Consider the following 13,026-nt stretch of genomic DNA (forward strand, 5'->3'; position numbering starts at 1 on the left):
CATAACCACCTGAACCCCAGCATCCATATTCTGAGGGGATACAATATTAGCCAAAAATAGCAGACACAAAAGCTTACGACGCGTTGCGAGCTTGTAGATCGAGCGGCAAAGAGACACACACGTGGTCCAGCTACACAGAGCCAACTGCGGTCAACCGGTTTACCACGTCTAGAGGCTTTACGTGTTAAAGCAAATGTGATTGACTGATTTAGTAATTATGCAGAACATTTCACACTGATGGTGTCATGATGTGGAAACATTTTAAATAGTCGTGTACTGTGTGAGGATAAACAGGTTAAAGTTCACAGTCACCACCACCGATTTCAATGGGGTTTTCTGTGTGTGTGTGTGTGTGTGTGTGTGTGTGTGTGTGTGTGTGTGTGTGTGTGTGTGTGTGTGTGTGTGTGTGTGTAGTGTTGATTTTGACGGTACATTTTTATTTTATTCATAGTCTCTTGAATAGTTTACATTTAATTTCAGTCACATTTTAGTCACCTGGAATGTTTTAGTGTCTAGTTTTAGTCAACTACAAATCATAGGATTTTAGTCGACTAAATCTACAGTTGATTTAGTAGTCTAAAATGTATTTTGGCTGGCCTTGATGCGAATACCAAACGACTCGCCCCTGCAAAATGTTTTAATGTAGTTAAGAGTTAATTTAGTATTTCCCTCCCTCTCTGAAATCTGAAATTATAGTATAGTAGTCGATCTCTATACTATTTATGTTTGTTATTTACAGCTAGGTAGAGTAGTGGGGCGAGATGGAAAAGGGGCGACCGTACCCGTTACCCTTGTTGCCGTCGTAATCTAATTTACACTAGATCTGCTATTTTCAGTGTAAGTGTAAAATGACTTTCTACAGGATCTCTCTTGTCTACTATAGTCCCGTTTGTATTTGTTGACAAAATTGTCAGTATATTTACAGTAGTCGTCGTAGCTTAGTTTTAATTTAGTTTCCATTTAGTTTGTCAGTGAAAAAAGCTAGTCGAACATTTTTGTCATAGTATTAAGTAGATGTGTGTGTGTGTGTGTGTGTGTGTGTGTGTGTGTGTGTGTGTGTGTGTGTGTGTGTGTGTGTGTGTGTGTGTGTGTGTGTGTGTGTGTGTGTGTGTGAGAGAGAGAGTGAGTGTGAGTGTGAGTGTGAGTGTGTGTGTGTGTGTGTGTGTGTGTGTCTCACTCATCGGTCTTCCCATTCTTTCCCAGCCTCTCAGGCGGTGTACACAGTATGTGGTGGTTCCAGAGGGGGGTCTCTGTCCTCCCGGCTTTATTAGTGACCTGGTCATCTGGCACGTTCATCATCAACTATGTCATTGCTGTGCTGCTGGGACACATAGATCCTCTCATACCTTACATCAGGTATGTGCTGCTGGGACACATAGATCCTCTCATACCTTACATCAGGTATGTGCTGCAGGGACACATAGATCCTCTCATACCTTACGTCAGGTATGTGCTGCAGGGGTGGGCAACTTTGAAGATGGAGAGAGAGAGGGCCACTATAGTTCCACACTCACTCCAGAGGGCCACTATAGTTTCACACTCACTCCAGAGGGCCACTATAACAATTTAGGCATTTAGCAGACGCTCTTAATCCAGAGCGATTTACATTAAGCAATAACAAAAACCATGGCAATACATCACATACTATAGTTCCACACTCACACCAGAGGGACACTATAGTTCCACACTCACTCCAGAGGGACACTAATCCACTATAGTTCCACATTCACTCCAGAGAGCCACTATAGTGCCACACTCACTCCAGGGGACACTATAGTTCCACTCTGACTCCAGAGGGACACTATAGTTCCACACTCACTCCAGAGGGACACTAATCCACTATAGTTCCACATTCACTCCAGAGAGCCACTATAGTGCCACACTCACTCCAGGGGACACTATAGTTCCACTCTGACTCCAGAGGGACACTATAGTTCCACACTCACTCCAGAGAGCCACTATAGTTCCACACTCACTCCAGAGGGCCACTATAGTTCCACACTCACTCCAGAGGGACACATTGCATATACTGTAGTATCAAAAATCGCAGATCGACAAGCTCAAAACACGCCCGCTGCGACACGTTTTGAGCTTGTAGATCTGCTATTTTTGCTATATTTGAATTGTAGGGGGTGCGTGAGCGTGACACGAAAAGGCTAATGGTGGTGCTATGGTTTTATTTTATACACATTATGCCAAAATGTTGCAAGTATATGCAGAATACAGCCTATGCTGCATATAGATGCCATATTCAGGTTCATATGTGCATATATGTGGATAAATAAGAAATATATGTCTCTATATAGCTTATGCAATTTATATTTCCATGTGGGGGGTGCGTCAGCTAGGTTGGGAGGTAACAGGGGGTGCATGGCCAAAAAGGTTTGGTAACCGTTAAGCTCTAGGTCTCTGAGTGTCTGACACTTTGTGTTTACAGTGACACGAGCTTGGATGTGCCCGAGCGCTGTCTCTTCGGCTTCATGCTGAGCATCTCTTCCTTTTTAGGTAAACATTTAAAAAATAAATGAATATTGAAGTGACACATCCTGCGGCCATATCCGCTGTTCAGTGATTCTGTGAGTAAGGGCAGATTCACACTATGGCAGTGTTGATTTCGTGATTTTCGTCGACTAAAACTATGACGAAAAATGTTCGTCGACTACCTTTTTTCACTGACAAACTAAATGGAAACTAAATGAAAACTAGACTAACATTAAATATTTCAGATGACTAAAATGTGACTGAAACTAAATACCAAAATTTGCTCTCAAAATCAACACTGCACTAGGCCCACTGGGACCACTTGGCAGATGTTGTGGTAGTGTGAATTCTGTGTACCGTTCCCCTGAGTGGATCACCCAACCATTACCCGGGACCACATGGAAGTAGTCTCGGGACCGGTTGATGTGTACTCGGATATGGATCGCTGCCATATGAAAGCATTAGAATACAGTAGAATGGCCCAGGCCGTAGCGTAACGGTCTGGGCACCGGACTGGTAATCCAGTCGCAGTGTGCCGTGGGTTCGACTCCCGGACCCGACACGGCCTTTACCGCATGTCATCCCCCCATCTCTCTCCCGTTTCCTGTCAGCCTACTTTCTATCCCTTAAAAAATCAATAAAGGCGTAAGCCGCAAAAAAATATCTTTAAAAAAAAAAGAATACAGTAGAATGAAGTGTACTCGGATACGGATCGCTGCAATGTGAAAGCATTAGAATACAGTAGAATGAAGTGTACTCGGATACGGATCGCTGCAATGTGAAAGCATTAGAATACAGTTGAATGAAGTGTACTCGGATACGGATCGCTGCCATGTGAAAGCATTAGAATACAGTTGAATGAAGTGTACATCGGATACGGATCGCTGCAATGTGAAAGCAACCCGAGTCACTTCATTCAACTGTATTCTATACAGTTGAATGAAGTGTACTCGGGTTGTGGAAGAATCAAGGCCAATGTGAATCATGGCCAGCGAGGACCAGGGAACCGTATTCTGGAACAGTTTAAATCAAACGGACTCAGTGTGAATCTGCCCTAAAACCTGAACATGTGAGATTTGTGGTCGGTAGAGTCTAAGGGCCGATTCATACTCCTATTTTACCGCTGTTTCGGTGCTGTAGTGCCGAAATGATTTCGGCTCGTCAGAAATTTTCAGTAGCACCGAAGAGCCGACTTTAGGACGGTACCCGCCCCCCCCGAACCTCAAATGACGTCACATTGTAGGCTCTACAGCGCCGAACCGACTTTTATTCGGCTCTAAAATAGGAGTATGAATCGGCACTAATGCTGCGTTCACACTGCCAGATAAAAAGCGACACTTCAGCAGCGTGCGTCAGACGAGCAAGAAAAGTATTAAATAAAACAAAAAGCATTTCATTTTTCTCCATCATACTAACAGAAATTGTGTGGAGAGAGAAATGGTGAAACGCCGTTGTGTAGCTGCAGTTAAAGCCTGCTCAACTTTGCATTGTAGATTTTGTAGCAGATACAAATATCGAGTGTCGGGTGCATCTTGAAGTTGCTGGTTTCCATTGAAAATGAATGTAGCCTGTAGCTTTGTTTGCCAGCGTGAACCCAGCATTAAGCCCGATTTATAAATGACTTTGATGACTTAGCTATGCACCGTGTCAAATACTGAAAATAGCGCTGCTATTTTTTGGGGCATGTGATACCACCGACCGCACAACTATTACAAAGCAAGCCTTTAAATGTTGCCCCTTTCAAAAGCCCACAAATCCTGTTTCACGGCCGTGATTTGTGAAAATGTTTCGTTTTTGGAGTGCTTAAAAAACAAACAGTCGAGTGATAAATGCAGAAAGAAAAGTTTGTATTTCCAAAAAAACAATGGATTCAAAATAATACAAATTGTAGTCTTTTCAAAAACTGTCGGGAGAAACTAAACTGCCCATAAATTAACAGCAAACAAAGGTAAAACAAAATGCCCTGGCTTGGCCCAGGTGGAAGAGGAAGTGTACTGTTTAGTTTGGCTCTTTTACAGTGATTGGACACACACACACACACACACACACACACACACAGACACACACCCCGACAGAGGCCATAGGGTCAAAACTAAATAAAAATTAAAAAAACACGAATGAAAAATGCAACACTATAATAACCATACTAAAGAAAAGGCGGCGATCCGAGCACTCCGAGTGTGTTAGGTTAGGACGTTAGGTGGTGAAAAACAACCATGCTGTTTTCGTGCTCAGACACACCCACCCAGCCAGCCACACACATAGCTCCATAAAGGAGTGGTTGCACCACTCAAAAAACATGAGGAGAGGGTAGGATAAAAAAAGAAGAGGCCGACAGTTTCGACTCTAACAGAGTCTTCATCAGGGCAAGTAAATAAAGTACATCTTTTTTTTTCCTACCCTCTCCTCATTTTTTACTTTTTGAGTGCTTGTCTTTCTTGTATTCCAGTCCCACTGATCCTTGAAGCACCAGCCCTACTTTACATTATAATTTTTTGCATCTCCATCGAGCATCTGGTTGATGTTCTTTTTGTCACTATGCTATAATAACCATAATGAGGATCTAGCTCAGTAACTGACTGTACATTGTTCTATGCTATAATAACCATAATGAGGATCTAGCTCAGTAACTGACTGTACATTGTTCTTGTACCCAACGTCCGTTGCAGGTGTAGCTACAGTGTATGTGCGCTACAAGCAGGTGGAAGCCCTGGCCATAGGGGGAGAGCAGAGGCTACATCGGCTCAACTTTGCAGGCCTGGCCCTGGGCCTTCTCAGCTCCCTGGGCATGTGCATTGTTGCCAATGTTCAGGTAAATTGTACTTTGGTCCCATGAATATGAATCCAGCACCGCTGTACGTTTATTATTTATAGTTACTTAGAACTAAACTAGCTCACTCTAAGTGCGACCTGTCACTTGCTTAAACCCTCATACCTTGTCCCAGCTGTTTAACTTTCTTTAGTCATCTGAACATATTCTGTAAAGGCGAGCCATGGAAAAGTGATTTTCAGACTTGATGTTTTTCCTAGTATCTAGTAAGGCATTCCAATTAAATGCTTTTGTGACATAACATCTGTTTTTCCATCTACTCTCTCTGTATTGAGTTGTACTTGAAATGTACTGTAATTCTGCAAACTGTTAATAAATCAATCAATCAAAGCATCTCAGAGTAGGGCTGTGGACAGTAAAGACTACCTATAACATCATGTGTGAATTCCAAACGAATGGAAACTACAGTATTTCTCTTCCTTGAAAGTTAGCACACTGAAATAGATCCCGTTGTTCTTGCATCAATGATTTTTTTTTTTTTTTAAGTTTATTACCACCAGCCGGACGGTTAGCTCAACTGTCTGGGCACCTAGACTGCCAAGCCAGCCGGACGGTTAGTTCAACTGTCTGGGCACCTAGACTGCCAAGCCAGCCGGACGGTTAGTTCAACTGTCTGGGCACCTAGACTGCCAAGCCAGCCGGACGGTTAGTTCAACTGTCTGGGCACCTAGACTAGACTGCCAAGCCAGCCGGACGGCGTGCCGCGGATTTGACTCACGAGCCTGATGGCCTTTTGCTGCGTGTCACTCCCAATATCTCTCACCCTTTCCTGCCTGTCTACTGTCAATAAAGGCATAAAAAGCCCGAAAACAAATCTACAATTTACCCTATATATATAGCCTTTCTTCCAGCCAATGGGCTATATGCACACACGCCATTTTGGAAAGAACTTGGGGCCCCTTCCCTTCTTCCTTCATAGTTGTTACTGCTGATACTAATGAAGGCTCTGTTTCATTCTAGTTAAAAAACTACAGAGGTGTACACAAAGTGTCCTTGAGTGGGTTCCAAATGGCACCGTACGGGTGTGTAACTCTGAGAGTGTACACAAATGGAACCAAATGGTTTGGTTCCATTTGTACACTCCCAGAATTATGGGGGCCCTTGAAATTAAAAAGTAGTTTGAGAGATGGACACGAAATGGAACAGAGCCTTAAGTAGTAGTATCATCTGTAACACCTGAAGGAAGTAGGAAGAGTAGGAAGATTTATTCTGTGTGCATAGAGCCCATTCCAATCAGGGGTCGCCACTGTGGTTCGATATCCGTTTCCATCTGCTTATATTCTCTTGCATGCCCATATTGGGTCTCTTGTTGCTGCACCATCAGCAGCTGCTGAAACGATTCCCTGTTTCCTCTCGGAAGACTTCTGTGAGGTCTCTTATCTTAATCTCGTATTATCTTTTTGTTCTTTTGTTGTTTTGTTTTTTTTAGAAAAGTGCCATCATCTCTGTGCACCTGGTGGGGGCGGGGCTGACGTTCGGCGCGGGCTCCCTCTACATCCTGGTGCAGACGGGCCTGTCCTATCACATGCAGCCGCGCTTCCATGGCAGGGACATCCTGTGGGCGCGCACCGTGGTGGGGCTGTGGACCATGGGCAGCATCGTCACACGTATGTTCAGAGCCCAGAGCTGATTTCGTCGACTAATAATACTATGACGAAAATGCCCATAGCATTGTATGTGCCCGAGAGATCTAACGCTGTTCTCTTTCTATTCCACACAGTGTTTGTTTCATCGGTGGTACTTTATGATGACCTGCCAGACGTAGAGGTGACCAGCAAACTCAACTGGACACCGGGGGAGAAGGTCAGTGAACCAAATTATTATGACCTGCTACGAGGTTACGTTTTTCACAATAGTTTGTGAACAAATATTGAGCCCTAAACACACTAAAGGGTCAAGACGGTTTTAGCGTTGTCCCTGCAGTGTGATATGTCTTGTTGCACGTTGACCCACGTTGACCCAAACAGTACATTGCGCTGTTTGCATTTTTCTTATTGTCTAATAAAATATTCAATTCAACACATGGAATTCAATGGCCCAAACCACACCAAAGGGTCGAGACGGTTTTAGCGTTAACTCCTTGCAACCGGTTGGACCCAAGGAGTTGCATCGTGACCCTTTGGTGTGGTTAGGCTTTAGTGTTTTAGATTCTTGTTCATGACTATATATGTGTGTGAGTGCATGGGACCCGAATAGAAACAAGACCGCAAGGTCTTTCTTTGGAAATCCTTTTGGACCAAAATGCCTGACTGTACCTTGTGCTGTTTGCATTTTTTCTTTTGTCTAATAAAATATTCAATCAATTAGTCCTAGTTAGTCTTCCGGGAAACCTTAGTCAACTTAGTCTTTAGTCTAAACTAACCACACCAAAGGGTCACCATGCAATTCCTTGGGTCCAAACGGTTGCAAGGAGTTAACGCTAAAACCGCCTTGACTCTTTGGTGTGGTTTGGGCCATTGAATTCCATGCGTTGAATCACTAGGGTCAACGTGGAACAAGACATATCACATATCACACAGGGACAACGCTAAAACAGTCTTGACCCTTTGGTGTGGTTAGGACTGTGGTTAGGACTAAATTAACACTGCAAGGCGTATGTAGTCACGGTCAGGTGGAAACCTTTTATGTCCAAAACTAGAGATTATATAATATTCAGTATTTATAAAAACCCACTTGACACGTTGCGAGCTTGTAGATCGGCTATTTGTAAAATGTAACAAAATAAACACTTCAAACAAAACATTTCAACCTCATGTTTCACTCAGCGATTCAGCAGCCACACTGCTATGAATTCACACCAGTATCAGCATAGGTGGACATCTACTGGAAAAGGCTAGCATCACAACTATTGTTTAACTGATCTATACAATATATCCAAGTTGGTAAAGTTAAGTACAGACCTGCTGCAGCTCCTGTGTGTGTGCTCCCTCCACACCATTCATCTCACTACTGCTTTTATCAAGCTGGTGATGACTGGTCAGTGATTGCTGACTGGTTAGTGATTGTTAAATGCTGTGACTAGTCAGTGGCGCGTGCTTAATAGGGAGAACCTCTGTGATTGGCAGTTCTCGTTTTTACACCTATGCCTAAACCTAACCCTAACATCAGTAAAACTATGTGCCCGCCTAACAGTAGCCTGGGCAGCATTCCTTTTCGGGTTTATGATCCGGTCGGGAGCGGATGATATCCTTACGTCATGTTGTAGTCATAGTTTTGTAGTCATTAGGATGATATCCTTACGTCATGTTGTAGTCATAGTTTTGTAGTCATCAGGATGATATCCTTACGTCATGTTGTAGTCATAGTTTTGTAGTCATTAGGATGATATCCTTACGTCATGTTGTAGTCATAGTTTTGTAGTCATTAGGATGATATCCTTACGTCATGTTGCAGTCATAGTTTTGTAGTCATCAGGATGATATCCTTACGTCATGTTTTTTTTTTGTTTTGTTTTTTTGCGGCTTACGCCTTTATTGATTTTTTAAGGGATAGAAAGTAGGCTGACAGGAAACGGGAGAGAGATGGGGGGATGACATGCGGTAAAGGCCGTGTCGGGTCCGGGAGTCGAACCCGCGGCACACCGCGACTGGATCACCAGTCCGGTGCCCAGACCGTTACGCTACGGCCTGGGCCTCCTTACGTCATGTTGTAGTCATAGTTTTGTAGTCATCAGGATGATATCCTTACGTCATGTTGCAGTCATAGTTTTGTAGTCATCAGGATGATATCCTTACGTCATGTCGTAGTCATAGTTTTGTAGTCATTAGGATGATATCCTTACGTCATGTTGTAGTCATAGTTTTGTAGTCATCAGGATGATATCCTTACGTCATGTTGTAGTCATAGTTTTGTAGTCCTTCTGGGGAGGTCCCTGGAACAACATATTTTCAGATTGGGATCCTTGACATGAATTATTAGAGCACCACTGACATAGAAACATGGGTTTTTCAGAAAGTTAGCATTTTTAAAATGTTGATGTCAGGCCTAAATGCCGGGTATCCTTATTTGCAGGGTTACGCAGCCCACCTGGTCAGCACAGCAGCTGAGTGGTCCTTGGCCTTCTCCTTCATCTTGTTCTTCCTCACCTACATCAAAGACTTCCAGGTATAAGAGATGCTGCTCCACTAACTTCATTCAAGACGAGATTTGTTTCTCTGGAATAAATTGATGCACTCGGGTGGTGCAGGAGGTAAGATTCCTGCCCCCCACCGTGGAGACTATAGTGGTCACTGCCTTTACCCCTTATCCCTAAACGTCTTTGCCTTTTTTTCCTTTTCTTTTTTCCTATATTGTTTTTGATTAGTTTTTTTGGCTTTTTGCCTTTTATTGATAGTACTATCAAGTGAAGACTGACATGCAGCAAAAGTCGTCATGAACGGGACTCGAACACGTGATGCACTGTCAGGCTAGACTGAGCTTATATGTGGCATGCGCCTGGACCGCTAGGCCATTTTACATGTTCCAAATAGCCGATCTACATCGACACATTGTGAGCTTGTAGATCGGCTATTTGAAATATTCAAAAATGTTTTTCAAAATGGTAAAAAAAAGAAAAGTAGTGTAGGGATCATAATGGGTAAGACCCTGGCGAAAAATAGGGCCCTAGGGATTCAAATTCTCCGGTTGGCCCTGGCTTGTCCTGGCATCCCAAACCAAGACTAATTGGCCATGTTTAAGGGAACCCATCAGCAAATAAAGGAGAAACGGTGCATGCCCTCTTTTCTTTTGAATTTGACGTGAGTCGAACAGTCTTGTCCAAGAGACTATAGGCAAAAAGAAGCAAACCGGTGATGACACATACTGTAATCACCTGCATCCTCACTAAGACCAACCAGTAGGGGTCAGCAGAGACAAGGGATTACAGTACAAAGGGACTTGGAAATTTGACACAGAATGACAAAATTGGGAGACAGTGTGTGTGTGACTATGTGTGTTGGGGGGGGGGGGGGTGTAACAAAAAAAATATGTTTCAATCACTGCATGGGCTTTACTGAATGACAGCTATTTTCAAAAATAATTGTGAAAGCATGCCCAAATAAGCAACTACACTTCAGAAACAAGCCAAAACTAAAGCAACACGCAACTATGAATATAAAGCTATGTTACAGGAAAACTAGACCAAAGTCGCTTATAATAAGCAGAACTGGAAACACTGCAAAAGGCTAATTTGCATGGGGAAAAATTATGTTTCGTCGAACCAACTGGTTTGTGCAGATTAAAAATGCTAGTCTGTTGGAATCTGACTAGTCTGAACGAGACCGTTTGGTGAGGTGAGTCACCTTAATGAAGAGAGTCCTGTTTTTGTGCAGAAACTGGACATGCGGGTGCAGGCTGTGCTGCAGAGTAACCACCTGTACGACTACAGTCACTACGACGTCAGAGCTCACCTGGACCACGAGGAACAGTCCCCACTGCTGGCAGGGAGCATCTGATATGAAGACACCGAGGAGCCAAGCGCCCTTTCCTCATAGGCCTTCTTTCACGCACAATTTGTATTTTCAGTGGAAATGCTGTACATATTATTTATGTTCATTCTGACATTTATTGATATGTCAGATTTTGCTGGTACCAAGTAAATAAAAAACAAGTACTGGGGGCTGTAGTTTACAGAACCTCGTCATAATACTATCTTTATCTGTGACAGTTAACTAGCTGTGTTGCCACAGTAGACTGTAGGTCAAGTTTGATGTGAAGTCCATTTTGCTGCTCACTGAATAATTATGAACATGTTTCCATTGATTTGATGTGAATTAATTAAATTGTTGCTCTTTAAAAACATGATTTATAATTTATAATGACTTTATCCAAGGCGCTTTACATAAGATTGTACATTACATTCACACACCGATGCCGGAGGAAACCATGCAAGGCACCAACCTGCACATCGGGAGCAATTAGGGGTTCAGTGTCTTGCACAAGGACACTAACTCTGTGTGGTTCCCATCTGGTCACTCTACCTCTGAGCCACTGCTGCCCCGTGCATCTGTGCGCCCCAGTACATCATGATTGCCACATCTGTGGGTGTAACTGGTACATATAGGCTACATGCAATTACATTTACAAAGAAAATGAAGAAATGCCGTTGAAAATTAACTAGTCTTTATTTGAAATGATCTTGTTCTGTCCGTCACATTGACAGTCGCAGACCTTGGCCACAGGAAGAGAACCAGCAGTGGAATTGAAAAACTAAAAAAGCCTCAGACCTTTTGAAATGTCAACAACACGGGGTTTCCAAAAGCTCTGGAATCATAGTACTAGAATGTGATGCATGTCAAAGACGGAACGTCAGGTTGGCTCCTGCACACCTTCACTTGAAACCTCTTAACCCATTTAGACCTGAGGACGATTCTACAAATGCCTTCCAAGACAGTTTTCTGAAAAAACCTCTGTTTCTATGTCAGTGGTTCTCAAAGTTTTTCAGCCTTAACCCGCCCAGTACAGGTCCACAACAATGCAACTCCATGCAATCATTATTCCCAATGGCAGTTGCAAGGAGTTGCATTGGTGTGGACAGGCCTTATACAAGCTGTTTTGTTGCAAGGAGTTGCGACTAGTTGCATTGGTGCGGTCTTGGCCTTCAGTCTGTGACGATATCAAAACTATATATATATATATATATATATATATATATAGGCCTATACAGCAGTAACTGCTGTATTCTATAGGCCTATACAGCAGTAACTGCTGTATTCTATAGGCCTATACAGCAGTAACTGCCTGGCACCACAGCACAGGCATTCACTGCTCTCAGTGATAGAAAGTAAATTTTTAGGTAGTATTTCTACTTGTATAATTAAAACTTTCTGCAGCAGTGTTGATTTTGACAGCACTTTTTGATATTAGTTTTAGTCTCTTGAATAGTTTTCATTTAGTTTTAGTCACCTGAAATAATTTAGTGTTAGTCTAGCTTTAGTTGACTAAATATCCTGACTAAAATGTATTTTGGCGGGCCTTGATGCCGTCGTAATGTGTATAAGTGTACGTGTAAAATGACATACTGGATCTCTTGTCCACTAGTCCCTTCCTAACATTTTAGTCTACTTTTTATTTATTGACAACATTGTCAACATATTTAGCCTTAGTTTTACTCATCGTAGCTTATTTTTATTTCGTTTCCGTCTGTGAAAAAAGGTAGTCGACGAAATCAACATGGCTCTGCAGAATACTTTGCTTCTTCCACCACTGACAGTCAGTCCGACTCTGCTGTGTACAAATACATTCTGGAAGGATTGAGTGAAGTATGTTGTTATGACTATGCTGTGTACAAATACATTCTGGAAGGATTGAGTGAAGTATGTTCCTATGACTATGCTGTGTACTACATTCTGGAAGGATTGAGTGAAGTATGTCCTATGACTCCAGACTTCTGGAACGTCCCTTGTGCCTCATACAGTAGCAGCAACATTTAAAGAAACTAGAACAACGCTACACAAGTACACAATACACATTAATTAATAAAAACACATTATTTACATCACACTGAACATCAACATTTTGTACTCTAAAACCTTTAAAATTCACATCTTAATCCCTTATATACAGATAACGGTCACGTACTGTATACAGACAGTGTAATTTACCAAAGTGATTAGTGTTTCTTTGGCTTTTTCTCCCGTTTCTTTTCCTGGTACTCGACAGTCTTTTTGTGAAATATTCCTGTGGGAATTAAAGAATGGGAAAAAGGTCAGTAAAAATCCCACACATTACCTAGAATG

General features: G+C 42.6%; 2 protein-coding genes across 2 annotated transcripts in view; one reads left to right on the forward strand and one right to left on the reverse strand.

The window, feature by feature from the left end:
- Positions 1-1,225: 1,225 nt before the first annotated feature.
- LOC310862020 (DNA damage-regulated autophagy modulator protein 2-like) lies at positions 1,226-10,743 on the forward strand (the record flags this gene model as incomplete). The annotated part of the gene is made up of 7 exons (XM_083769756.1): positions 1,226-1,356; positions 2,438-2,505; positions 5,151-5,293; positions 6,741-6,918; positions 7,032-7,114; positions 9,323-9,415; positions 10,621-10,743. The coding sequence occupies 7 exons, from the start codon at positions 1,226-1,228 to the stop codon at positions 10,741-10,743; spliced, it is 819 nt and encodes a 272-aa protein (XP_083625882.1).
- Positions 10,744-11,393: 650 nt separating this feature from the next.
- The window catches only part of dennd2da (DENN/MADD domain containing 2Da), a 34,704-nt gene continuing 33,071 nt past the window's right edge, over positions 11,394-13,026 (reverse strand). The window contains exon 15 of the mRNA XM_083769528.1: positions 11,394-12,967. Within this exon, the coding sequence (XP_083625654.1) occupies positions 12,900-12,967 (68 nt within the window). The 3' untranslated portion in view covers positions 11,394-12,899. The remainder of the gene's footprint in view (positions 12,968-13,026) is intronic.

Source organism: Protomyctophum parallelum (genome assembly GCF_964188405.1).
Source record: "Protomyctophum parallelum genome assembly, chromosome: 7".
Lineage (NCBI taxonomy): Eukaryota > Metazoa > Chordata > Actinopteri > Myctophiformes > Myctophidae > Protomyctophum > Protomyctophum parallelum.